Source organism: Schistocerca americana, chromosome 3 (genome assembly GCF_021461395.2).
Source record: "Schistocerca americana isolate TAMUIC-IGC-003095 chromosome 3, iqSchAmer2.1, whole genome shotgun sequence".
Lineage (NCBI taxonomy): Eukaryota > Metazoa > Arthropoda > Insecta > Orthoptera > Acrididae > Schistocerca > Schistocerca americana.
Window position 1 is genome coordinate 175,072,433 of NC_060121.1, and position 26,265 is coordinate 175,098,697.

Consider the following 26,265-nt stretch of genomic DNA (forward strand, 5'->3'; position numbering starts at 1 on the left):
AAAATCGAGTGCGGTAGCCAGTCCATCGTGGTGGGGTTGTCATAAACCCTCTTGGAGGCAACCCCCTGACAACACAGGGATCACAATGCTGATGCCAGAACTGAGACCTCGCCATGTATGTCAAGGAGTAGCTGCCCATCCTTTCTGGGGCACCAGGACTCCCGCCAGGTGGCCCTTGCTGAGGCTGGGTGGCACCTGTGGGGAGAGCCCATGGTCGGAGTGGGTGGCATCAGGGCAGATGACCTGCAGTGAAACAGCCTAAACTGAATCACGCTGGTGGTCACTCAGCCCCAGCAGTCTCAAAGTGAGTACGGAAGGATTTTGATGCTGCAACCTATGATTCCCAATCGTTCCCCTCCCTGGCCACAGCTTGGCAGGACCATAGGGTGACCAGGTCTCGTTAGCCGTATTCGCCTCAGTACCTATTTTGCAGCAGGACTGATGAAGCAACCTTTCAGGCAACGAAGCCCCAGTTTTTTGTCAGCCGTCTTGAAGATAGGTTTGGGGAAGTGGCAGCATTGTCCAAAGTGCACAGTGGGTTGATTTTGATCCAAACGGCCTCCCCAGCCCAGTCGCAGTTGTTGCTCTCTTGTGACAAGCTGTGTGACATACCTGTCTCGATTACACCCCATAAAAGCCTTAACATGGTCCAGGGTATTATTTTCCATCGAGATCCCCTTTTGCAGTTGGATGAGGAGCTACACTCCAACTTAGAGCGACGTGGTGTCCACTTCATCTGTCACGTGCATAGGAGACCCAAAGACAACGGGTTGCTACCAGTGCCTTCATCTTGGCTTTTGAGGGTGACACGTTACCTGAAAAAGTCAGGGTGATGGTTTGCCATTGTGACATGAAACCATACGTTGCTCCTTCTATGCAGTGCTACAAGTGCTGGTAGTTGGCCACTTGTCATCTCGCCGAGCCTCCAGTGCTACATGCAGGGATTGTGATTGTCCTCTGCACCCAGGTGCTCTGTGTGTGCCTCCTCCCATTTGTGTCAACTGTGGGAAACACCATTCCTCCTGCTCGCCTGACTTCCCTGTTCTCCATAAGGAGTGACGAATTATGGAGATAAAAACCCTGGACAGGCTCACCTATCAAGGTGCAAAGAGGAAGTATGAGCGACTTCATCCTATTCAAATGACTACGTCATATGCTGCGACTGCGACTTCGTTGCCCTCTCAAGGTACCTCCTTCGGGAGACCACCCCCCCTAATTGATGGGGATATCAGACCCCCCCTCCTCGCCAGAGGTCCGCCAGCCTCCTGTGGTTTCTCTCACGCGGAAAGGGTCCTTTGGAAGTCTACCTTCTAAGGCATCCTCCACTGCGACAGCTACCATCAGTCAGTGGCTCAAGGAGCCGCGAGCGGCAGATGGAAGAGCTTCCTGCTCTTCGCGTGTCCCTGGCCCTCCTTCTGAGACTCCCTCCCAGGTTGCTCCTAAGGAGCACCAGGAGGAGGAGGAGGAGGAGGAGGAGGAGGGGGAGAAAAGGCTGGGTAAGAAGGGAGAGGTTCAGGTTGACTCTGTGCCACCTGTTACTACCAGCTCTGCATCTGAGAATGATTTGCAGATTTTGGCGTTCCCGACGACCTCTATCTCGCCTCTGCCTTGGACACAATGGTTCTCAATTCAGGCTCCCCTTCAGTGGTGTTAGATGGCTCAGCAGTGTAATCTGCCTCCTCAGTCCCTTCACACCTTTTTCGGCTGTGGACAATGTCGTTCTCCAATGGAATTGCAGCAGTCTTTTCCACCACCTTGCTGAGCTCTGACAACTTACCAGCCTTCACCCTTTCTTCTGCATTGCTCTCCACGAAACTTGGTTTCCAGCAATGCGAATCCCCGCCCTCTGTGGCTATTGGGTTTATTATAAGAATGAGGCAGCTTATGCAAGGATATCTGGTGGAGTCTGCGTCTATGTCCTTAACTCTCTTTACAGCAAGTATGTACCTCTTCAAACACCTTTAGAGGCTGTCACTGTTAGGGTGAGGTCGTCACAGGCTGTTACTGTCTGCAGTGTCTATCTTACACCGGATGGTGATGTCCCACAGCATGTATTGGCTGCACTGATAGCCCAGCTGCCACCACCTTTTCTGTTACTGGGCCACTTTAACGCCCATAACCCTTTGTGGGGTGGATTGGTGACAACAGGCTGAGGCACTGTCTTTGAGCAAGTGTTGGCACAGGTCACCTTTCTCTCTTAAATAATGGTGCCTCCACACATTTCAGTGTGGCGCATGGCATGTGCTCAGCCATTGACCTTTTGGTCTGCAGCCCTGGGCTTCTTCCATCTGTCCAATGGAGTGTGCATGATGACTTGCGCGGTAATGGCCACTTTCTGATCTTTCTGACACTGCCACAGCATCATTCTTTTGGGCACCTCCCCAGATGGGCCTTGAATAAGGCTGACTGGGACTCGTTCGCCTCCATTGCCACTACTGAGCCTCTTTCTCATTATGCCATTGATGTGGTGGTTCAAACAATAACCACTAGCATCATTTCTGCAGCGGTATCTGCAATTCTCTGTTCTTCTGGCTCCCCTCGGCAAAGGACTGTGCATTGGTGGTCACCAGAGATCGCTGAGGCGATTAGAGATCACAAGCAGGCCCTCCAACATCATAAGTGGCACCCATCACTGGAACACCTCATTGCCTTTAAGCGGCTCCATGCCTGAGCCCGACACCTTATTCATGATGGAAGCTGGAGCGCAGGGAAAGGTATGTCTCCACCATTGGCATCCGTACCTATCCATCGCAGGTTTGGACCAAGATTAGGTGACTCTGTGGATGTCAGACTCCCGTCAGCATACCTGGGATTGCCCTGAATGGAGCAATCTGTACTGAATCAGACACGATTGCAGAACTCTTAGCAGAGCATTATGCTCAGAGTCCTGCTTCTACAAATTACCCAGTGGCCTTCCACTTCCTGAAAGAGTGGTTGTAACATTGGAGCCTTTCATTCCATATGCACCACCCCGAATCATACAATGTTCCATTCAGTGAGTGGGAATTCCAAAGTGCCCTAGCCGCTTGACCTGATACAGCTCTCGGGCTGGATCATATCCACTATCAGATTCACAGTGGTTAGACACTGGACTCGCATTCGGGAGGACGACGATTCAATCCCGCGTCCGGCCATCCTGATTTAGGTTTTCCGTGATTTCCCTAAATCACTCCAGGCAAATGCCGGGATGGTTCCTCTGAAAGGGCACGGCCGACTTCCTTTCCTAATCCGATGAGACCGATGACCACGCTGTCTGGTCTCCTTCCCCAGACAACCAACCAACCAACCAACCAACCAACCACTATCAGATGCTCAAACACCTCTCAATGGACTGCCAGTGACACCTCCTAGACCACCTCCTAGACCTTTTCAACTGTATCTGGGTTGAGGGTGAGTCCCCTTCACAATGGTGGGAAAGCATCATTATACCGATGTTGAAATCTGGCTACTTGAGTCTTGGGGCCTTCTGACTGTGTCTCAGGGTGGATTCTGTAAGGGCCGCTCTGCCACCGATAATCGGGACTGCCTGGAGTCTGCCATCCATACAGCATTTGCCCACCATCAGCATCCGGTTGCAGTCTTTTTTTGACATGCAGAAGGTGTACGATACAACATGGCGACATCACATCCTCACCATGCTTCATGGGTGGTGTCTTAGGGGCTTGCTCCCAATTTTTATTCAAAATTTTTGTCGCTTCGTTCCTTCCACGTGCAAGTTGGTTCCTCCCGAGTCCAGGAGATCGGGGTCTTGCAAAGCTCTGTCTTGAGTGTCTGCCTATTTTTAGTTGCTATCAATGGGCTAGCTACAGCTTTGGAGAAGTCTGTATCAGCTTCTTTGTATGCCTGTACTACAGCTCCACTGGAATTGCAGTTGCTGAGCAGCAGCTGCAGGGCACTATCTGCAAGGCGCAGTCTTGGGCCGTAACGCGCGGCTTCCAGTTTTCGGCAGCCAAGACTTGTTTTGTGCATTTCTGCTGGCATCGCACTGTTCACCCTGAGCCACAGCTTTATCTTGACGGTGAACCTCTTGCTGTGGTGGAGATGCATCGGTTTTTGAGATTGCTGTTTGATACCCGGTTGACTTGGCTCCCTTATATTCAGCAGCTTAAACATACATGCTGGCGACATCTTAATGCTCTTCGTTGCTTGAGTCACACCAGCTGGGGTGCCAATCAGTCTACCCTTCTACAACTGCATCAGGCATTGATTCAGTCCCGTCTCGATTATGGGAGCCTGGCTTATGGTTCGGCATCGCCTTCCGTGTTGTGGTTGCTTGACCCCATACTTCACTGCGGGATCTGACTTGCAACTGGAGCTTTCCGCACAAGCCGTGTAAGCAGCCTACTTGTGGAGGTTAGTGTCCCTCCTGTGTGGATCCAGCGCCAATGACTACGGGCCACTTATGCTGCACATGTTTGTAGCTTACCCGGGCATCCAAATTACCATCTCCTGTTCCCTAACTTGGCCGCCCATCTTCCAGAAAGACAGCCCCAGTCAGGGTGTACAATTGCGGTTCGCGTCCGGTCTCTTCTCTCTGGGCTTGCGTTTTTCCCTCTCCCACCTCTTTCCAGGCCCATGTACGTATACCCCCATGGTGTGTGCCCCACCCATGCCTTCAGCTGGATTTGGCACAAGGCCCAAAAGACTCAGTCCCTCCTGAGGCCCTCTGCTGACGCTTGCTTTCCATCCTTGCCGTGTTTCACGGCTCTGACGTAGTTTATATTGACAGTTCGATGGTTGCTGGTAGAGTTAGTTATGCTTTTGCTCTTGGGGGTCAATCTGAACAACGCTCCTTGCTGGATGGCTGCAGTGTTTTCACTGCAGAGCTGGTAGCCATCTCTCGTGTCTTAAAGCGTATCCGCTCCCAGTCAAGTGAGTCCTCCATCATCTTTAGTGACTCCCTGAGCGGTTTACGAGCTGTCGATTGGTGTTTTCTTCGCTCTCATCGGGTGATGGCTATCCAGGAAGACATCCATACTCTTGCCTGTTGTGGCTGCTCTGTGGTTTTTTGGTGGACCCCGGGTCATGTCAGCATCCCGGGTAATGAACGTGTTGACAGGCTGGCCAAACAGGCTATCAGTGAACCGGCCCTGGAGATTTGCGTTTTGGAATGTGATCTCCAGTCAATATTGTGGCAGAAAGTCCAATAATTTTGATGTGAACTTAATTTGATTCGACAGTTGAGCTTGCATTTCTTTACCCTCACATAGTGCTGTGATCGATCCCTTCATCCAAGTGGTCCTATTGTGTTACCGTTGCAGACAATCATGTTGAAAGTGTCCGGGCTTCCACAAGCAAAACAACTGACCAGTTTCATGCCATGCAGGTGATACCTTTCGGGTGCCCTATCCACAGTGGATGCTTCACTCTTGGCCCCCTGACAATGATTGACATATCTAATCCCTCCAGTCTTATGAACCAAGACTTTTAAGTCCACAAAGCTTTTGGGTTGTTGGGCAAACATGATACATGACCTGTCCAGTGGATTAACACCCTCTACAGTGTTTTACCGGTCTCCTGTTCGACATTTGAAAACCACAATGCTTTTGCTAATGTTTTCACTCTACTCAAATATTTGCCAATTATTTCCCAATTACCTTGTTGGTGACCATAATGAGTATCAATCAGTTGTCACATTGCTCTGTGAGGATTACCTGTAGGGCAGACTGCCCATGAAAACTTTTATCTGTTTCCTGTGATACTACCAAGGAAGCCACTCACTGAACCAGACTTCTCTTCACACACTGGAAACACATCTGCACGATCTAAATGTCCCAGAGCCCACACACTTTCATTTACTCAGTGACACCAAATTACACAGTAGGCACAACCATATCAACAGAAAACTCTTGTCCTTGTGCCATCATTTCCAAAAAAAGTGTGAACTGACTTTGAAAACTTTTTATCCCATTAACTACCATGTGCATGAAGACTGACTAATTCCAGATTCCAGCAGCCTTCACCAACTTGTTTCAGGTTTACTATAGACCTGTATCACTATACTGAAGCTACTGACAACTTATCGTTTAGTGAATCCTTTGCCTGTAGGCACACCACTATGTCACTGTTCCCCTCTTGTACATATTAACTTCAAATCATGCAAACATTCATATAATGCACTATGCGCTTCCCCTTCCAGAAATTTAGTAAACATATCAATCTTGGCCAATGCTAACTGAAGTGCTGCACTGGCAGTATTTCCATCATCTCCCCTTGAAATTAACTGTACAGGTTCCCCCAATACAAGGCAAAGCTGTTGGATCAGCTCAGGTTTGGGACCTCCAGGAGTCTGTCCACAGATGGTGGATTCATAGGCCAGTTCACCCTTTTGAAGCAACCTCATTCTGTGAGGATGGCTAACAGGCATATCCGCAACAGTACAGGATTGGAAAGATAAAAATTCTCACAACATTTATTCTTAATCTATGACTACACCACTTCTCATGTACACAGCCACTTTCTCCTACCATTGGAAAGGTAAATTTTGCAGTAGTATTGGACTGTGGATTAAAAGCTGCTGGGAATTGTTGGGGATGCAAATATTTTTACAGAATGATAAAGCATTATTACAAAATACTGTAAACAAAATTTGCTTATACACAACAAATGTGCCTAGTGTTAAGAAACAATAATAAAACTATTCTCAAAGCAGACAGTGAGATAATCTTAAAAAAGAACAAATAGAAACATGTGTTTTGTATGCAACTTCAACAGGAAATCTTACCCAAAGGCACCATAAAATGCAACAAGTGAACAAAAGCATAATGCTCCCTGGTTCCTCACTCACATCTCTTGGCGTGTGTATCATGCTATACTAGTCCATATTTACTGGGCCATGGTTTCATCCCAACTTGATTATAGTGCCAGACTTACAGCTCAGTGGCACATTTGTCTGTGAATTATTGGACCCAGTACATTATTGCGAAGTAAGTTTGGTCATGGTGCCCTCTGGCCTAGTCCCATAGACAATCTCCTTATTGAAGTGGGGACATTACCAGATTCTTTTTGCATCCAAGGTAAATTGATCCTCTGACACTTGCCATCAGTTGAGTTTACCAGTTGGATTGTACCTAGACCCTCTGCTAAACATTCCCCTTAGAATGTGCTCCCCATGCACTCCTCTTTCGTTAGCACCCAGACCATGAATTAGGACCAGTCTGTTTCAAGGACTTAAAGTTTATCAGCACGTGACCTTTTGGGATCGCCGGCCGGTGTGGCCTTGCGGCTCTAGGCACTTCAGTCTGGAACTGCGCGTGACCGCTACGGTCGCAGGTTCGAATCCTGCCTTGGGCATGGATGTGTGTGATGTCCTTAGGTTAGTTAGGTTTAATTAGTTCTAAGTTCTAGGCGACTGATGACCTCAGAAGTTAAGTCGCATAGTGCTCAGAGCCACTTGAGCCACTTGAACCTTTTGGGATCTGTCCCTCTCAGTTCTTTATGAGTATTAAGGTGATACTATCATTTACACTGCCTGAAAACCATGAATAGAATGAGAAATGCTTTTATATCTCCCACTAGTGAGTAACAACATTCATTGTCAGAATCTTAAATGTTTTTTGGCAGAGCTGATAGGCATTAAGAAAGCTCCATATATTATTACACAGACCTCCTTTGGCCATGTTTTAATTCAGTGTCTCGATGGTCAGTTTCCATGTTATTGATCAATTTTACTCTTGTCACACTGTGAGATCTGGTATGCACCATATTTTCTCTGAAGTTAGTTGTGCTACTTGATCAGTTGTCTTTGGCTACCACATTAAGTGGGTGTTTTGGGAAATGGACTAACTGACTTTTTATCTAGAGGAGCAACAACTCACCCAACATTCAGTGTGAGATGGAACAATATGTGGTGGTGCAATTGTAATATGAGCAAACTCTACACTGCCAAGGATACTATGGCTGCACAGTGCTTCTCCTTATGCTCCTCCCAGAAACAACCCACTATCCTATGTTGCCTCTGCATCATTCATTTCAGATTTACCCTTAGTTTTATCTTATTTAATGAATCACCCCCACATTGTGGGTAGGAGCCTTACAAACAGTAACCTACATCCCAGTGGACTGCTTCCTTCTAACTAACCATACCAAGCATGGTGTTCTGAATTCTCTGCCTCTAATTCCGGGGAACGACATACACACAGTTGCCTGGTTCCAAATTTTCTCTGAGAAAGTGTTTTTTAAACACAGGTACAACATTTTTAAACTGATTTTAGGATAGGGGTAGGATGGTTAGGTTTGTGGTGTGTGTCATCGCATACTGGACCCGATAGCCTCTTGAGTCTATCTCCTCTGCCACCTGCCATGATAATTCCTCTTTTAATCTGTTTTAATTACTTTTAGAGACAATTAATCCCTTTTCCTGCTACATCTTGTTTTACTTTTTTAGGAGTGTCTCTTCACGTAGCACTTTGACAAGGGAAAAACCTTAACCATTCCTTATCCTTGATTCTAGTTGATGACAGAACAACCGTTTTATGCTTCCTCCAAGAGACTAGGCTCTATTTGCATCTTTAAGACTTTGAATAGAATGGTTTTTGGGTTGGGGTGTGATGGTTGTGGGAGGGATGAAGTATGAACAGTATGATGCGCCCCAGGGGACTCTTCACTGCAGTTACCACCTACTGACCTGATTTCCACTCTTGTCTTATTTTACTGTTGTAGACCCTCCTGATGTTCATTACATTTTCAGCCTTTTCACTTTCACTATTACTGCTCTTCTAGCTAGAAGGAATTATTTTTTTCCGTTATTGTCTTACCGCTGCATTGGATTAGCAGGGAGGGTCAGATGTGTGGGTGGTGTCTCACTCTGCAGATGAGCCCTGCAGTTGTATGCTTTTTAACCTGCAGACCAGTTGGACCTAATCTTTTGCCTCTCTTTAAATTATTTTTCATCTTTGGTATCAATCCTACCTTCAGTACTTCAGTTTTGCCACGCCTATGAACTATTATGATTTGATCAAACTTGTGGCTATCATCACCAACTCCAGATATCCTACCCCCTTGGACAAGGGACTGATGACCTCACTGTTTAGTACTTTAAACCCCCCCCCCCCCCGCCCCCCCCCCAATCACCCCCCCCCCCCCCCCCAAACAATTCCACCAATTATATACATTGAAAGCCAGGCCTTATCTGATGACTGCTAACCTGATGTACTAGATTTGAAAGATGCATAGGTCAAATAACAAAAACTGGATCTATACAAAAATATACCAACAAAAAGATAAAGAAAAACTGAGTGACGTGGTGCAGTGGTTAACACGTGGGACTGACATTTAGGCATTTGGGCAGATGGTAGTTCAAATCCTCATCTGGTCATAAAATAGTTTTATGTCATGTCCCTAAATCGCTGAAGGTAACTGTTGTGATGGCTTTTCCAAAAGGATGTGACCAATTTCCTCCTTCAGCCTTATTATACTCTTTCAGATGCCATCATCATTTAATTGAATGTTGCATCATAAATTTTCTTTTCCAAGACAGGGAGAATCATAGATACTGTGTGCAAATTGATTCAGAATAGGTGTCTTCACTTTTGGGAGTTCAGAGATGAGAAACAGTTATTTGGTGCAATATGAACAGATGGTTGCCATCTAGAGACAGTGACTTAGTGGTAAGAAAATAGTTGGGGGCAAAAAAGGTCAAGATGCTAAATGAAGCTTATTTTGATCGTTAGTTGCCCATTTAGTGAAATGGTGGTGGTGGTTGTAGTTGTGGTGGTGGTGTGGTTGTAGTAATAGTGGTAGTACTAGTAGTGTTGTTGTTGTTGTGGTTGTTGTTGTTGTGGTTGTTGTTGTTGTTGTTGTTGATGATGATGATGATGATGATGATGATGATGATGATGATTCACTTCCTCATCAAGAGGTAACACCACAAATAAGATCAGTTACATTGTCATTTAACTCCTCTCAGTGACATTAAAAATTCTTTGATAAGCACTTTACACAACTGGAGATATGTAACTGGGTCTAAAATAGTTAAAATACTTGGGTGGATATAGGAAAGAATACCCTTGTTGAGCAAGTTGTCAGTTTAACTTAGGGAGCATATGTTGACATTTGACTACTTTGATTTCCCAGACACTCTACCAATCATTTTATTGTTCTGACATCAGTGATAAATAGATCAACCAACTTCAGACGACTCAAAAATATGAAGTTTAAGAAGGTATAGTTCATATCGGACATCACATTAGTGCCCACATAACTTGTGCTAAACCGTGAGAGAATAAAACAGAGAAATTTAAATATCTAGCCTTGTGTATAAAGTCTGACATCTCTAGGAAAGAGGATCAACTGGATGGAACTGACATACTGCCTTACCAAACATGTTCGTAACAAACAATTAGCATCTATCAATCCCACGTTCAGTCAGTTCTCCATGAGCAAGCTGTGTACAAACCATAATGCCTTGCAATTAATAAAAGATCTGGCTAAATAACTTGTGTCAAAGGAAGAAAGCTTCTGGAAAGATCGTGTTCTTGATCAAATTAAATGAAGAGTAGCTAGTGAATGCACTCATGAGCATTATTCAAATATTATTATGAAAATAACAAACCTTTTAAATAGGTGTGTGTGTGTGTGCGTGTGCGTGTGCGTGTGTGTGTGTGTGTGTGTGTGTGTGTGTTATACATTCTGGTGAAGGCCTCTTTGGCCAAAAGCTTTCTTTAACAATCTGTTTGTTGTGCCTATCTGTTAATCAGCATCTCTACTTACCAACAAATAGTTTAAAGTTGTTTTCACATTGCTTTAATATTAAACTTTTCCTATTTGACTTTCGCATTAAATTCCAGAGAAATATACTTTGAAGTTCATCCTCATACTGTGGTTGTTATGATGTAGCAATTGCTTGAAATTTGCAATTCACTTTCAGACAGAAGTAGACGTGTTCCGCAAAGACAGTCGGAAACTACCTATCGGTGATCCTGACATTGACTGGGAAGAAACAGTTTATTTAAATCTCATTATACATCAGTTTGACTACACTCTCACACTTGCTATATGCACAAGAACAAGTCCTAATGAACTACAGGTCCTGAAAAGACATTCACAGGTTAGTTTCCATCAGCAGTTTTAAATTTGTTCTCCGCTTAAACTTTGTGATAATGTTGTTTAATATGTACATTTGCCTTTCAGAAAGTTTATGCTTCTCCAAGCCGCAGACGAATGGATATGAAGGGAGAGGTGGAAGAAATGACGTATCCTCATATTTGTTTCATGGTTGACAATTTTGATGAGGTATGATCCATGTCTTTTCGTCAATGTGGCATTTTGAGACTGTTAAATAAAGTTTGTTGTGTATTCTGATGTTTTGTTGTTACCTTGCATAGAAATTTAACAAAGAAATGAAATTTGTTAACCATGGGATAGAAACTAATCTTGATACTCAGAATCTGAGCATTGGAGTTTACTTATAGATACTCAAAGTATTAATGAAATTATTCAGTTGAACTAATATTTGCTAACTAAAAGTAGGAGACACTTGAGCACTTGCCCTATAGTCCTGATCTCTCTGCATGCAATTATCACACCTCCAGTCCTTTAAAAAAGGCCTTGGAGGGTCGACAATTCCTGTCAGGTGAGGAAGTGAAGGAGGCAGTTACTGATGTCCTTATGCAGCAGGACATGATTGCTTCATAGCTCATAGAAGTTTTGCCTGATTGCATACCAGTTCTGGACTGTAAGATCTGTGAACAGAAACTTTTTAATCGCCTGTTATACGTGTATTGCAACGCAACTTCTCAGTAACTCTGAGTGCAGAGCAAGCAGGTTTCAATAATCGTGCATATATGGTTAACTGGTACAGCAAGGGCTGTTGGAATGCATTTAATATTTGTCAGTAATTATTAGCATGTATTGTATGCATTTGGATTTTTTTTTTTTTTTACAACCTTGATAACAATTAGTAAATTTGAATGATTACTGGGTTTGGCATTTTGAAGTCATCAGACCTATATGAAGAAAGACAAAAATATATAAGTGAGCTTATGCTGACAGTAGCCAACTTTGCTATATGTTTAACTACCCCATTCATTTGGTTTCTTAATTTATAATAACCACTGCACAGGAAACAATCATAAAAGTGCAGTAATTATCAAAATAACAAAAAGGAAGTCATTAGGAAAGCTGAAACTACAAATATTAACAGCCTGTTAAAAAATTGAGAAAGGGGCATGAAGTTATATTTATCATACTACTGTTGATTATTGAGAGTAATGTTGTGGTGAAGAAACAACAAGTAGTATTACATTTAAATTTGCAGAGAAAGAAAACACTCTTCAGTGCAAAATTGGTGAAACAATAGATTGTTCAATAATAAGAAATAATTTGCCATTTAAGTTGCCAATACAGAAATGAAAGTGTAATAATTTGAGTGTGATTGGCAAACTGTGAAGGGACAAAAATGAAGGTCAAGAATCCATTGTAAAACGCCGAAATGGAGAGTACTGTTATGACACCAAACAATTATTAAGAGTAATAGCAGAATTTCAGTAAACTGTAAAAGAAATGTCACGGGGGTTTTTATTCCCATAACTACCATTTTAAATTGCTCTTGAGGTAGGTTTGGGGTTGTGGTGTCTCTTGCCAGAGGCAAGACTTAGGGACCCTCAAACCTTACAACCATATTTTTAGCTCTTTCATAACATGGTACAATTTCAAATGTGTCATCCCTTGTCTCTTACTTTAATATACAGGATGATTTTAATTAAAAAGTTAAACTTTCAGACCATAGAAATAACACCACTGGTCATAATGACGTCAAATTGCAACGGAATATTATCGGAGAAGGGGGAAAATGTATGGCTGAAGAAAAATAAATAGTTACAAAATGTAGCAATAGATGGTGCTGTAAGCATCATACTCAACAAACTGTGCTACTCAATTTGCATGGGTGTACAGGTGTGATACTGTTAGTTATGTAAGCCCATCCGCTACAACAAGGTCATATCACATCATATGGGAAAAATCAGTTTTTAATTGTCCTGAGGCCAAAAACCGCGTAAAAAGCATCAATCAAAATCAAATCATATTATTAATTTCTGTGTGGCTGGCACAAAACATGTTCAGTGTGCTGTCCACAGTTTTCTGTGACAAGTTGAAATCGAGAAACAGCAAGATTCACAACTAATCGAAGTGTTTCCAGGGTCACGTTCAGAATGTGTTGCACATTGCATGCCTTGAATGCAGCTAAGTTTGCAATTGGAACACAGAACATGACACCTTTCAGATAGCCCCACAGTCAGAAGTCACATGGATTAAGATCAGGTGATGAGGGCGGCCAGGCTGTAGGGAAATGGCGGCTGATAATTCTAGCATGTCTGAAATGGTGCTTCAGCAGCTGCTTCTGGATTTGCAATGTGTGGAGGTGTGCCATCTTTCATAAAAATGATCCCATCCATGCTGTTGGAGAGCTGAAATGACATGGTTGTGAAAAAGACTATGATAAATGATACTGTAAACCCGCACCACACAGTGAACTTTTCAGGATGAAGTGGTACTGGTTGATTTCCGTGTGGATTTTCTGTCACCTATATTCGACATTCTGTGTATTGACATATCCTGTCAGATGGAAGTGGAATTTGTCTGTCCACAAAATCTTCCACGGCCAATCATTATGCTTCAATGTGAGCAAGAAATTCTAAAGCAAAAATCTCTTTTGCTGGCAGGTCAACAGGAAGCAGCTCTTGCACATGGGTAATTTTGAATGGATAGCAAAGAAGGATATTTTGTAGGATTTTATGCACCGTGCTCGTGGGTATGTCCAATTTTCGGGAAATTCTCTATGCACTACACATTTGCACACCACCACTCATCTCCTCCTGCATTGCTGTGGCCACTGCTTTCACTGACGTTGAATCAATTAGTTTCCTCCCTCTATAAGGTAGCACACCAAAAGAACCCGTCTTTTTCAATTTCCAAATCATTTTCTCCAGACCCACAACAGTCATCGGACCAACACCTTTTTTCAAATCTTTCATTGTCCAGAACTTCTACAGAACAAAGTGTGCACAGTCATCATTCTTGTAATACAGCTTTACAAGCAGAGGGTGATACTGCATTGAGACAGGCATGGTGAACGTCACTGACGCGGAAGGAGGACAAGCCGTGCACCTGCTGTGTTTATACTAACTTCAATGGGTAGTGTGCATGACAGGGGTTTTCATTTATCTATTCTGACACATACAGCACCATCTATTGATTAATTTTCACCCTATTTTTTTTTCTTCTGCCATACATTTTCTCCCTTCTCCAATAATATTCCGTTGCAATTTGACATCATTCTTACCAGTGGTGTTATTTCTGCAGTGTTTTGAAAGTTTAACTTTAATTATAATCACCCTGTATATCAGACAGTAATGTGCAAATATGAAAATGCAGCAAATAAAACAGGCAGAGGGAATACACATGTCTGAAAAATTTGATTGACAGAAAGAAGAAACCAGTCTATGTTTTGGTGCAATTTAGAAACACACAAGGCAATATTGGCCCTAAGACTTATGTCACAAGATAGACAAACCTTCATTGACAGCATTTGTAGATTTAGAGAAAGCTTTTGACATGTTTACTAGGAAAGAAGCTTTAAAATTCTGAAGGTGGCATGGATAAAATACAGAAAGCAAAAGGTCATGCCTAACCAAACTGAAGTTATAAAGGTTGTAGGACTTGAAAGGAAGCAGTAATTGAAACAGGGTTGTAGCCTATTCAGTAGGTACATTGAGCAAGCAGTCAAGTAAACCAAGAAATAGTTCGGAAAGGAAATTGGAGGAGGTCAGGGAGATGTAACTTTGTGTTTTGTGGATGATATTGTAATTGTCAGAAATGGCAAAATACTTAAAAGAGCTGTTGAACAGAATGGATAGTGCATTGAAAACAGGTTATAAGATGAACATCAACAAAGGTAAGACACAGTTAATGGAATGCAGTTAAATAAAAACAGACAATGCTGATGGGTTTAGATTCGGAAATGAGGCACTATAAGTCGTGAGTTTTGCTGTTTGTGGAGCAAAATAATTGATGGTGACTGAAGTTCAGAGGATACAAAATGCAGGCTGTCAATACCAAAAAAAGTGTTTCGGAAAAAGGGGAATTTTTTAACATCAAATATAAATTAAAATGTTACAAAATCTTTTCTGGAGATACTTGTATGGAGTGTAGCTTTGTATGAAAGTGAAATGTGGATGATAAACAGATTATTGAAGGAATAAGTATAAATTTTTAAATGTCATTCTGCAAAAAAATGCTGAATATTTGGTGGTTAGATCAAATAACTAATGAGGAGGCGCTGGATTGTAAGGGGCAGAAAAGAAAGTTATTGCATAGTGTGACTAAAAGAAGGGATTGGTTGATAGAACACACCATGAGACGTCCAGGAATCATCTTTTTGGTAATGCTGGAAAGTGGAAGGGGTAAAAATTGTAAATAGAGACCAATACTCAAATGCAGTAAGCAGGTTCAAATGGATTTAGATACAGTAGTTTTGCAGAGATGAAGATGCTTTCACAAAATAGCCTAGCATAGGGAGCTGCACCAAACCAGTCTTTGGACTGAAAACAACCACCACCACAATGAGAACAACAACAATAATGTGAATGGATGACAACACTTAATATTGATACTGAAGCAGCACTCTTAGCACACTGAGAAAATGGATCACTGAGTACATACCAGAGAATGAGCTTCATGACCAGTTCAGCTGAGGGGGACTTATCGTGTCCATTAACAGCACTCCTTCAATACCAGCACCTCCCCCTCCTTTCCATCGGGTTATGCATGTGTGTAACTTTTAACAGTGTACTTTTACACAATGTAATTAAAGTCCATGAGCATTATATTACACAGATTCCCTCCTAAACCAAGGAAGCAGTAAATTGGGAGCACTAGTCTTGTGTGTGGTTTCCTGTACAATTGCACTGCACTTTCCCAGAACCCTTCTGACAAATCTGAATCCTGCATTTACCTTCCTTATTGCTCATTTTAAATGTATGTCCTAATTCATATGAATTTGTAGCAGTATTTCTAGATATTTAAACAATGTAACAGACACCCCAAGTCCACTACTGAACTTGTACTCATGAGTTATTAGGTTCTTTCTTTTTAGAATGGGCTTTATGTAGCATTTATCCACATTTAAAGAACTGTGCCGTTCATTGCCCTGAGTGTAAATGCTATTAAAGTGTATTTTCATTTCCTCACAAACATTACCCTCATGCAGGCAATAGCATCACTAGCAAATAATCCAAAAGTCTTGCTATTTGATAAATTGTTTATGTACGTGGAGAATGTTGATAGTCTTGCAGTGCATTCTATGGTCTCACCTGATGTTGCTTTCATTTGTGTTGAACAATTGTGGTTGAATATAATATACAGGCTTCTATTCGTAACAGGTTCTTCAAGCCAGTCACATATTTCTGTAAATACTTCGGTTAATCAAACTCAGTTGCCTTGTTGTGGTAGTTTCAAATGTGTGTTAGAAATCAAGAAAGATGAATTACCTGTTCACCTGCATTTACGACAACTAGCAAGTGATTTTCTCTAATCCATTGCTGATTCTTTGAAAAGTCTTCATTTCCTCCAGGAAAATCATAATGTTAAGAGTTCATAACAAGCTGTAGGATGTGACAACAGGTGAAAATCAGCAATACTTGTCTGTAATTTTGTACATCTGTTCTTTTCACTTCTTGTATGATTATTCACTACATGAGAGAGTCTAGGTAACTGCAAACTAGTAAAGGGGCTGATCCTGCAGCATATTCGATGTAGTCTCAATTATTTGTTGGATGTGTTCCAATCTTAATCATCCCCTGCAGTGTCTTCCCTCTAGTGCTCCCTCTAGTACCATGGAAGGTATTCCCACACATCCTATGAGCCTGTCCCATCTACTTGTTAGTTGGTAACTGAAGAAAACTTCACAAGCCAAGATTGTTAAAATAGCATTCTTTTGAATTACTGTTTTCGACACAGCTTTGTTGTTGTCATAGGATCTGATGATAACAGCATTGCTGTGTTGAAACCAGCCAGCCAATAAAATGCTTTTTTAGCGATCTTGGCTTGTAGAGTTCACCTCAGTTACCATACATTGCAGATTGCTCTGTAATTCTTGCCAGTGTTTTCCATATGTTCCTTTCTTTACTGATTCTGCAGAGAATCTCATCATTCCTTATCATCATACCTAATTTCCTTCTCTAGCACCTCATCTCAGATGCTTTGATTCTCTTCTTTTCCAGTTTCCCCACAGTAGGCTGATTCACTATTACACAGTACTGTGCTCCAAATGTACATTCTCAGAAATTCCTTCTTCAAATTGAAAGACTTCTTTTAGGCAGGGATTCCCTCAGTGCTTGTGCTTATCAACTTTTTATTCCATCCTTGCTTCATCTACTGTGTTACTTTGCTTCCATGGTACCAGAATTTCTTAACTGCACCCATTTGATTGTCACCAATTTTGATGTTAAGTTTTGTACTCGAATTCGGGAGGATAACGGTTCAAACCCATCTCCAGCCATTCTGATTTAGGTTTTCTGTGATATCCGTAAATCATTTAAGGCAAATGCCGAGATGATTCCTTTGAAAGGGCACAGCCGATTTCCTTCTCAGTCCTTCCCTAATCTGAGCTTGTGCTCAGTCTCTAATGACCTCGTTGTCGACGGGACGTTAAACACTAATCTCCTCCTGATGTTAAGTTTATGGCTACTCTCATTTCCACTACTCCTAATTATTTTTGCCTTTCTTCATTTTACTCTCAGTCCATAGTGTCTGTTCATTAGACTGTTCAGTCTATGAACAAGTCCTGCAATTCTTCCTCACTTTCAGTGAAGGCACCAGTATCATCAGTGAATCTTATTCTTGATATACTTTCACAATAAATTTTAATCCCGCTCTTGAACTTTTCTTTTGGTTTTTATCATGGCTTCTTCAATGTATAGACTGAACAGTAGGGACAAAAGACTGCTTCGCTCTCTTGCACACTATTTCATTTGAGCACTTGGTTCTTGGTCTTCCATTTTTATTTTCCCCCTGGGTTTTTGTACAAATTGTATATTGCCCATCTTTCCTTAGAGCTTACTCCTATTTTTCCCAAAATTTTGAACATCTTACACCATTTTACATTGTTAATGCTTTTTCTAGGTTGAAATATCCAGTGAATATCTCTAGATTTTTCTTGAGCCTTGCTGCCATTACGAACGGCAACATCAGAACTACAGTGGAACTTCGATTTTTAAAGTTCTACAATTTTATGTTTTTTGCGATTCTGCACCATAAATTTGTAGTTTCTGTGAAAAACTCATAAGATCAATGCTAAAATTTCCCCGATTTTACATTTCTTCCTAGTCAGGTTTCCCTCGATTCAAAGTTCTTACTTGAAGTCTTCCTTTACTTTGTCCTGGTTTCTAGCTATTGACATTTGATGTGACTGAACGAGTTATAAGTGGCACAAAAGGCAGATGGTTCATACCACAGTTGGCGGTAGAGTTTAGGGAATATTTCAGCCTTTTGTGGAGACGGGAGACATGAGAGAGGAAATGCTGATGTAATCCACGATTGGTGTTGCCAACACAACTTGCAACATTCAGCTTCACCATGCAATTGTGATACAACTACTGCTAGGTTTCAGAGGTAATGGAAAAACAAAACAGTCAATGCAAAGTGTTCCAGACCGAGCCAATATGTGTTTCTAGTGCCACATATAACTCATCTTTTTGCATGTAATTTCGATGTACTGCATGCAACAGTAATATCAATCACCAACCTTTTAAATTCAAACGAAGAATGTGGTCAGTCATAATCAAAGAAGTGTTGCCCATTTCTGGCTAGTGAACTCTTGTTGGCTGGCAACTTTTTAAGTCACCTAATAGCCAGTACAGCCACCACACCACACTAACACATGTAAAAGAGCTTATCTACTGTGTGTGTGTGTGTGTGTGTGTGTGTGTGTGTGTGTGTGTGTGTGTGTGTGTGCAGGTAGGAGTGAAAGCATTTTGTGAAGTGCTGAAAATATACTTTTCATGCAGATGATGTGCTATGATAGAAATGCCACACAGAAATAGAATAAGGGTTTTGTGATAGTGCATTTTAAATACTTTCGTGTTCAAATATGACATGATACAGTTGCAACAACTACATACACTACTCACGTATATACTTTGTGCACTGTAGATCATAAAGATTGTCAGCAGTGACAGAGGGCATGAAGCTAAAATGTATCTTCTGAACTTCCTTTCAAATGTACATTTTACACAGTATACAGAAATTCACTGAGCCACTTTTAATAAGCTTGTAACATCAACTGAGGAAGTAAACTCATTTTATCACATCTCTGTTTCTCTCATCAAGCCCAAAATAACACTTTAACAGTGCTGAGCATATGAAATGCAGCTCATAAGGAAAGCATTAAACAGTAACAGCAATGGTTACAAAGTTTATCAGTAAGCAGATGTCCACATTTACGATTATGGCTTAAACACTTAGCTGCTGTGATGTTTTTGGTTTAATTCGATATGTTCATCAATGTGGTTTAATTCGATATGTTCATCAATGTTTGCTTTTTTTCTGTGTGACCACAAACGATGATCTCTTGAAAATGCAGGTTATGAGTGTATAATTTGTGGTCATAGCATGTCAGAAAATAGCTCCATTACCTTGTATCCATATGCCAATTTCAATTTTTTTATAAGTTTTTACTTGCTGTTGCACATCTGTGATTTTTTAAGAACTGATGAAATTCATTAGCATAAATTACTGTCTAAACATTGTATTGTACATTTAATTTCCTCCACTTAGACAGATTTTATACAAACTATTGGAAAGGATTGGAACTTTTAGTCATATATGCCAATTACATGGTTTTTGATTGTATTTTGGAGGTTTTTAACATTTTCCTTGATTCTGCATTTTTCTCAGTTTTGCGTTTTTTTAAGTCTGGACTACACAAAAATGTGAAATAGGAGTTTCACTGTACTGATAATCATATAACAGCTACTCAGTTTTCTTTCCAGTTCTTATATTCCATTCTTAAGGGATGCCCGAGGTGTTATGCCGAATCTTGCACTTATCTGCCCTTTTGTCTTCAGTATTGTGTGCAGTAATATTTTTCTGAAAGTCTGTTGATATGTCTCCAGTCTCACTGATTTTATACACCAACTTGGAATAGTGATATGGGTGCCTCTTTCCCCAAAGATTTCAGAAATTCCAAAGTAATTTTACTATACCTTTCATCTTTTTTTTTTTTAATCATCATCATAAGCCTTTCAAAGCTCTCTTAAACTCTTGACTGTAACACTGAATCTCATTTGTCTTCCATCTTGAATTCCATTTCTTCTTTTATCCTGCCATCTGTCAAGTCTTGCATTTATAGAGGCCTCCAGTGTAATCTTCCCATCTATCTGTTTTTTCCTCTGCATCTAACAGTGGAATTACTACTGGACTCTTAATGTTGACACCCTTGCTTTTAATTTCACTCAACATTGATTTGACTTTTTTGTATGCAGAACCAGTTCTCCTGACAACAGTTTCTGTTTTGATTTCTACACATTTTTCCTGCAGCCATTTCACATTTGCTTCCTTGCACTTTCTGTTTATTTCATTCCTAAGTAATTTGTATTGCTGTACTCCTATCATACCCCATATCTTTCTGCTCTTTGTTCTTTTGTTAGTCAGTTGAAGTACTTCTTCTGTTACCTAATGTTTCATCACATTATCCTCCTTGTTTGTCTGTCCACCTTCTGTAACTGCCCTTTTTGACACATTTTTACTAAATCCCTCTCTTGACTGTAATTGATTTGAAACTAACTCCCCAATGAGCTAGAGACTTGACATTTTAAGTATAGCACAGAAATTGATGACAGTGCAATATTAACACTCTTTCCTTTCAGTCTGTTCAGTAGGGGTAGAGGTGAAAATTATTGGTAACACCTAACATAAAGGCTGTTGTCCAGGACCAGAATGTGCTCCAGGTGGTATGTGACTGAATGAGCACAGCTGAGCAGAGAGAGGAGGGAAGAGAAGATGGCCAGAGAAAGGGGATGAATGAAATGTGTGAATATATGTGATATACATGGATACTGTAACTACCAAATTTGTGTGTGCACCACTTCATAGGTTGCGTGTGAAGTTTGTGCTTGATTTGGCCACTAGAGGCTGTGCCCCCCTGTTAGAATTATGGCTATATAGGCTGGAGTGCACACTCTGTCTGTTTGTTGTTTATAGAATGTACTTTGTGTCTTGTGTGTTTATCCTTTTTTATATAATAAAGTTATTGTTCTTGGGTTACATCAGCATACTCGGCCAAAGCTGGGTTAAAAAGTTAGTACATATATAAATAATTATTCACATAAAACATATATTGTCAGAATGATTAAAACCTATTGGGAAATTAACACTTACAACACTAAAAAGCAGAAAATAATTATTTAGATATAAATAAATTTTTAATATAACATATTTTCATATTGGATTAAAAGGTATAAAATAATTTGTCCTATCCCCAACATATTCCTAACCCTCTACAGACAGCCCTGAAAATAAAAGCTTATGAATTTTTAATAGCTATGACAATACTTTTAAGATTTGTAATGAGAAACAGGGGCACATGCAGTAGATAGTAGGAGATGAACTATTCATACAGTCCAATATCTGATTTTGGAATCTGTGCCCAAGCAAGTTGTAATCTAACTGGAATCATCACATGTTGCAGAGCCTTTCCCAAGTGTGCCTACTGCTATTGTGATTTTTGAACAGCGTATTCACTATTACAGAACTTGATTAGTTTTTCTCCCTCATTCCTGCTACCAAGCTCATATTTTTCCATAACTATGTCTTCTATTCCTTCCCCTACTACTGCATTCCAGTCATTTTTGAATATCAGATTATTATCTCCCTTTACTTTCTGACTTACTCAATCAGTATCCTCATGCACTTTCTCTATCACTTCTTCTTTTACCTGTGATGTTGGCAGTTCCACCTGGAAAGTTATTGTAGGCATTGGTTTACTGTTGGTTCTGATGAGAAGAACTTTCTGACTGAATTGCTCACAGTAATTTACTCTCTGTACAACCTTCCTATTCATAGCCAATCCAATTCCTGTTACGCCATTTTCTGTTGCTGTTGACATTACTGTATATTCATCTGACCAGAAATACTTGTCTTCTTTTCTTTACATTTCACCGACCCAAATTGCGTCTTTTCATTCCTTTTTCAGATTTCATTGCTTCCCTACCACAGTTGCAGTCAGTGTTATCCATCTGTTGGTTTTTCTTTTTCTCGTGGTTATCTCCTCCTCGGACTAATGGGGAACTAACCTGAAATCTTTTGGCAATAGGCAGATCCTCATGACAATTTTTCGATTACAGGTCAAATGTTCTGTGAACACACATTGCCTCTCTTTAATGCAGTGGAAACCACTACCTTCTGCATCATCATGTCATTGATTAGTGCCGATTCATGTTCCTTTCAGGGGCAGTATCCCACCCAAAAGGCAAGAGGTTCCCTGAAACTCCGTCTGCTCCTTTGCCCTCTTTGACAAGGATGTTGGCAGAACAAGGTTGTCTCCTAATGATGGAAGTCTTCAGCTGCCATTGCTAATGAAATTTATTCAAAATCTTGACAGTGGCTCGGTTAGAATTCAGGGCGTAGGATGCCAGTCAAAGATGCTACCCATAGACAATGGTTTGTTCATTTGTTAGTCTCTATTGTTTTTTAGTTACAGTTGTTTATTTTGGTATATCATTGTGTGTGTGTGTGTGTGTGTGTGTGTGTGTGTGTGTGTGTGTGTGTGTGTGTGCAGCAGTCAAATATTAATGTGGTAGTTTTTTCAAGAATGAATATATTCTCAAATATGGAATTTAAGATCCTGTCCGAATTCCTATTAATTGTACATTTTGTGTAATTTGATATAGTATTAAGTTTCAGTGGTATCAAGGTACACAAATAAATTTTACTCATTGTTTTGAGAATTTATTTGCTTCCTCGTTTCACACTTTATTAGTAATTCAGAATGTTGTTACAGGTATTTTGTGACATACTGGTTAGAGATGGCGAGATGGTGTGCGTAGAGCTTGTGGCATCTGACAGAGATGGTGCCATTCAGGGTGTCATTTTTTTGGGTTCTATTAGATATGATGCCCTCAAGAAAGTATATGACGCCAGGGTAAGATTTATCATAATGTTCTGGTCATTTAATTTTTTAACTATAATTGTCCTTGGCCCATAGTGTTTTGGAAATACAATTAAGTAATGAAATTATTCGTATACATGTTCATTTGTAACTGTTAATTAAAATAGTTCAATCTTAGTACTTACAAAAATTATTTTCATTGTGTGGGTTGTTGGCATCTGTCTGCAGTCAAGCTTAAGTAGCAAAATGGCACAGAGAATGACTTTTGGATTGTTCTCTGGTGCAACAACACAACGTGTAGAATTTGTACGGATGAAAGGTCCACAAGGAAAAGGCCATGCTGAAATGGCAGTAACTAAACCTAAAGGTGGGTATAATTGTGCTGTTAATTGTTACCTGTGTACTTATTAGTTGGTTTCATGTCATGGCCAGTAAATGTGATATGTGTGTGACACATCTAGAGTTTTAGTGGTCGTGTCTATGTCTTCCACTTCAACTGCTAACAAAATCAGGTTCATGCAGAGAAAGGAACTGCCCACACCAAGAGAACAGGAAAAGTTTGGTAATAGAGATTCAGCAATAGTGAGACTATGAGGACAAAGCTTATGTGAAGCAACTTCATAATGCTAAGATTAGTAGAATTCCCCATGCATCATTCTAGGTGCCAAAATGATCTGGAAGTTATAGGATAGGAGAAGTGTGGTGCAATATTCCCTCACCTTGGATCCTTAGCTTGAAACTATCTTTTATGGAACTGCTGATTATATTGAAATTTATGATTTTCTTTCTTTTACCTATTTTTCAGTTTGCAAAAACTTGAACTGTTGAATACTTGCAAAAAACGATCAAAGTTAACTGCCATTAACAGGTAAATTGATTCTCTTATGGACTGAGTACACAATCCAATTACAGGTTGAAAGTGTCAGGGTAAAGTTAAGTTTGTTATTTAATTAATTAATTACTATTCTGACACAGTTAATAATGTCACTGATTTTTGTTGTGAATCAGTACCATTTGAAGCTTGTAATTTCCTAAGATGATGATGGTGGTGATCATCATCAACCATGGGGGATTGTGAGGTAGCGCTAGTACTCTATAGTTCGCTTGTTCCATCACATGACCTGCTTCATTGCTGATAATTGTCAGTAATGAAAACTACAGCTATTTCCATTTAGTCATTTTATTAACAGCTATGGAAAATTACAGAAAAAGTAGAGAACTTCAGTATATTTTCATAATCTCACAGCATCCAAGACTGTTCTTTGTGTCTGACCTTTGGACAGCTGATGCCAGATGATGTTGCAACTTTCACATGACAAATCACTCGCTGTACTTTCCTAGCTTTCCCTAACCAAGTTGTTTCCTCTACCATTCATTAGTATCAAATGATACTTTCAGTATTACATCATATGGTTTGTCTATCTGTCCAGTCTCCAATCAGGAACCAGTGGCAGCACAATACATGTGCATTTCATTCTTGGAATAACAACCATTTACAGACTTTACATGTTGCCTTTACAATAAGTATTAATATAAATAACAAATCATATTAAAGAAACCATAAAACTGGTGTGATTTAATATTGTATGTGTTTCAAAACTACTCACAAATAAGCTGAGGGGAAAAAGCACTATTTTCTGCTATATGTTACACCAATATGGCCTCACCCTCACTCTGCATGAAGAAAAACTAGCAGTGCTTTTGCCCTCTTCCAGTAATGCTTATGTTATTGCGTACCCACTGTCTTTGTCACTTAATAGCCAGTTTAAAGTTTTGGAGAATCTCGATGTATACGCACATTCTGTGTTGATTCAGCACAAATCTCTGCATGGTTGTAGTGATACCTTTTGTGTCACTGTCTGGACTTCAAAACTCATAATTCTGGAAAACGTGATCATTTCAGTTGTTCTACGGTGCTTTTTGACTTTTAGTTTTTACAGATAGTTTCATACTTTGGATTTATATTAATATCTTCTTAAATTACATGTAAAAATGTATAGGCTCTGGAGCGGAAACCCCAACATCGGAACCTGGACTGTGTGCAACTGACATGTGGGACTCTGATTGGGATGAAGACCCGGAAGACTTTTTTGTTTACACACACCGGGTAATAATACATTTAGTGCATATTCTCAAATAAAATGATGATACTGTAAATTTTTTAAAAGATACATACAAATGTAAACTTTTGGTTTTATTTGTTAAAATAATTTGTTTGCACATTTGGTAGAGACGTTTGAGCGATCCCAGTGCAAATCTTAATAATTTTGTGCGTGGCGGATGGAAGACAAAGCCATATGAGAGTTCAGGACCTAAATCTCGATCCGAGAATGAGGGATTGGACTCAATGGCTAATGGTGTGACAGAAATAGAAGCTGGAGATGTACGAGATGGTGAGAGAAAATGATGTAGAATAATTTTTCTCTATTTTGATAGAAAATAATTAATCATGTCTGTCTTATTGTCTGACTCATTCAGTCACGGAACAGTCATTCCTTCTTTCTAATAGCTGTTTTCTTTTTATATTAAAGGAAAGAGAAGCTAAATCAATTTCTTAGCCAGTCATTTTAGATTTGTGCTCCCCATAGACATCATGTGGAATCTCTTATTTATTGCTGTTTTTGAGTTCTCAGAATTTGTTGCCTTACGTCTAATGCAAAGTCACAACACTTTCATTGGCAGACTGTCTTAAAACCTACCTGTACTTCCCCTTCCTAAAACTTAGAGACTATAATTTTCAATTTGCCATATTGATTTACTAAACTTAAGATTAGTACAGCAACATTATGCTGTTTTTGCACTTTATAGAGTTTTTATTTTTAGAATCAAGAAATTAACTTTTGTTGAACGTTTTGCTGATTTGTGCAATTGTTCCCAGCCACAGCCCATCAGAATTAGAAAATTCCATTTTATTATTGTTGTTGTTTGTTGTTATTATTTTGTATGTTTTGTTTGCATATTTGTTGGTATGTGTAAGTGTGTTAGTGCATTTAAGTTCTGTAGCATTGTAGCATGTTTCAGTGTTCATATCTGAGTAGACACTTTTATTGCACAGCATATATTATAAATACACACAGTTTTTTGCATTAGTTTACAAAGTTCAAATTTTTTATTATTGCTGCTTTTTATGTTTATCCAGATATGCCCTCTGCTTCTCCATA

At 40.3% G+C, this 26,265-nt stretch overlaps 1 protein-coding gene across 4 annotated transcripts in view; it reads left to right on the forward strand.

Moving 5' to 3' along the window:
• The window catches only part of LOC124606780 (uncharacterized protein KIAA0930 homolog), a 105,170-nt gene that overhangs the window by 32,130 nt on the left and 46,775 nt on the right, over positions 1–26,265 (forward strand). For all 4 annotated transcript variants that reach the window (XM_047138842.1, XM_047138839.1, XM_047138840.1 and 1 more), the window contains exons 3-8: positions 10,868–11,047; positions 11,131–11,232; positions 22,997–23,137; positions 23,333–23,471; positions 25,105–25,211; positions 25,335–25,497. In XM_047138842.1, coding sequence (XP_046994798.1) covers positions 10,868–11,047; positions 11,131–11,232; positions 22,997–23,137; positions 23,333–23,471; positions 25,105–25,211; positions 25,335–25,497 — 832 coding nt within the window. The remainder of the gene's footprint in view (positions 1–10,867; positions 11,048–11,130; positions 11,233–22,996; positions 23,138–23,332; positions 23,472–25,104; positions 25,212–25,334; positions 25,498–26,265) is intronic.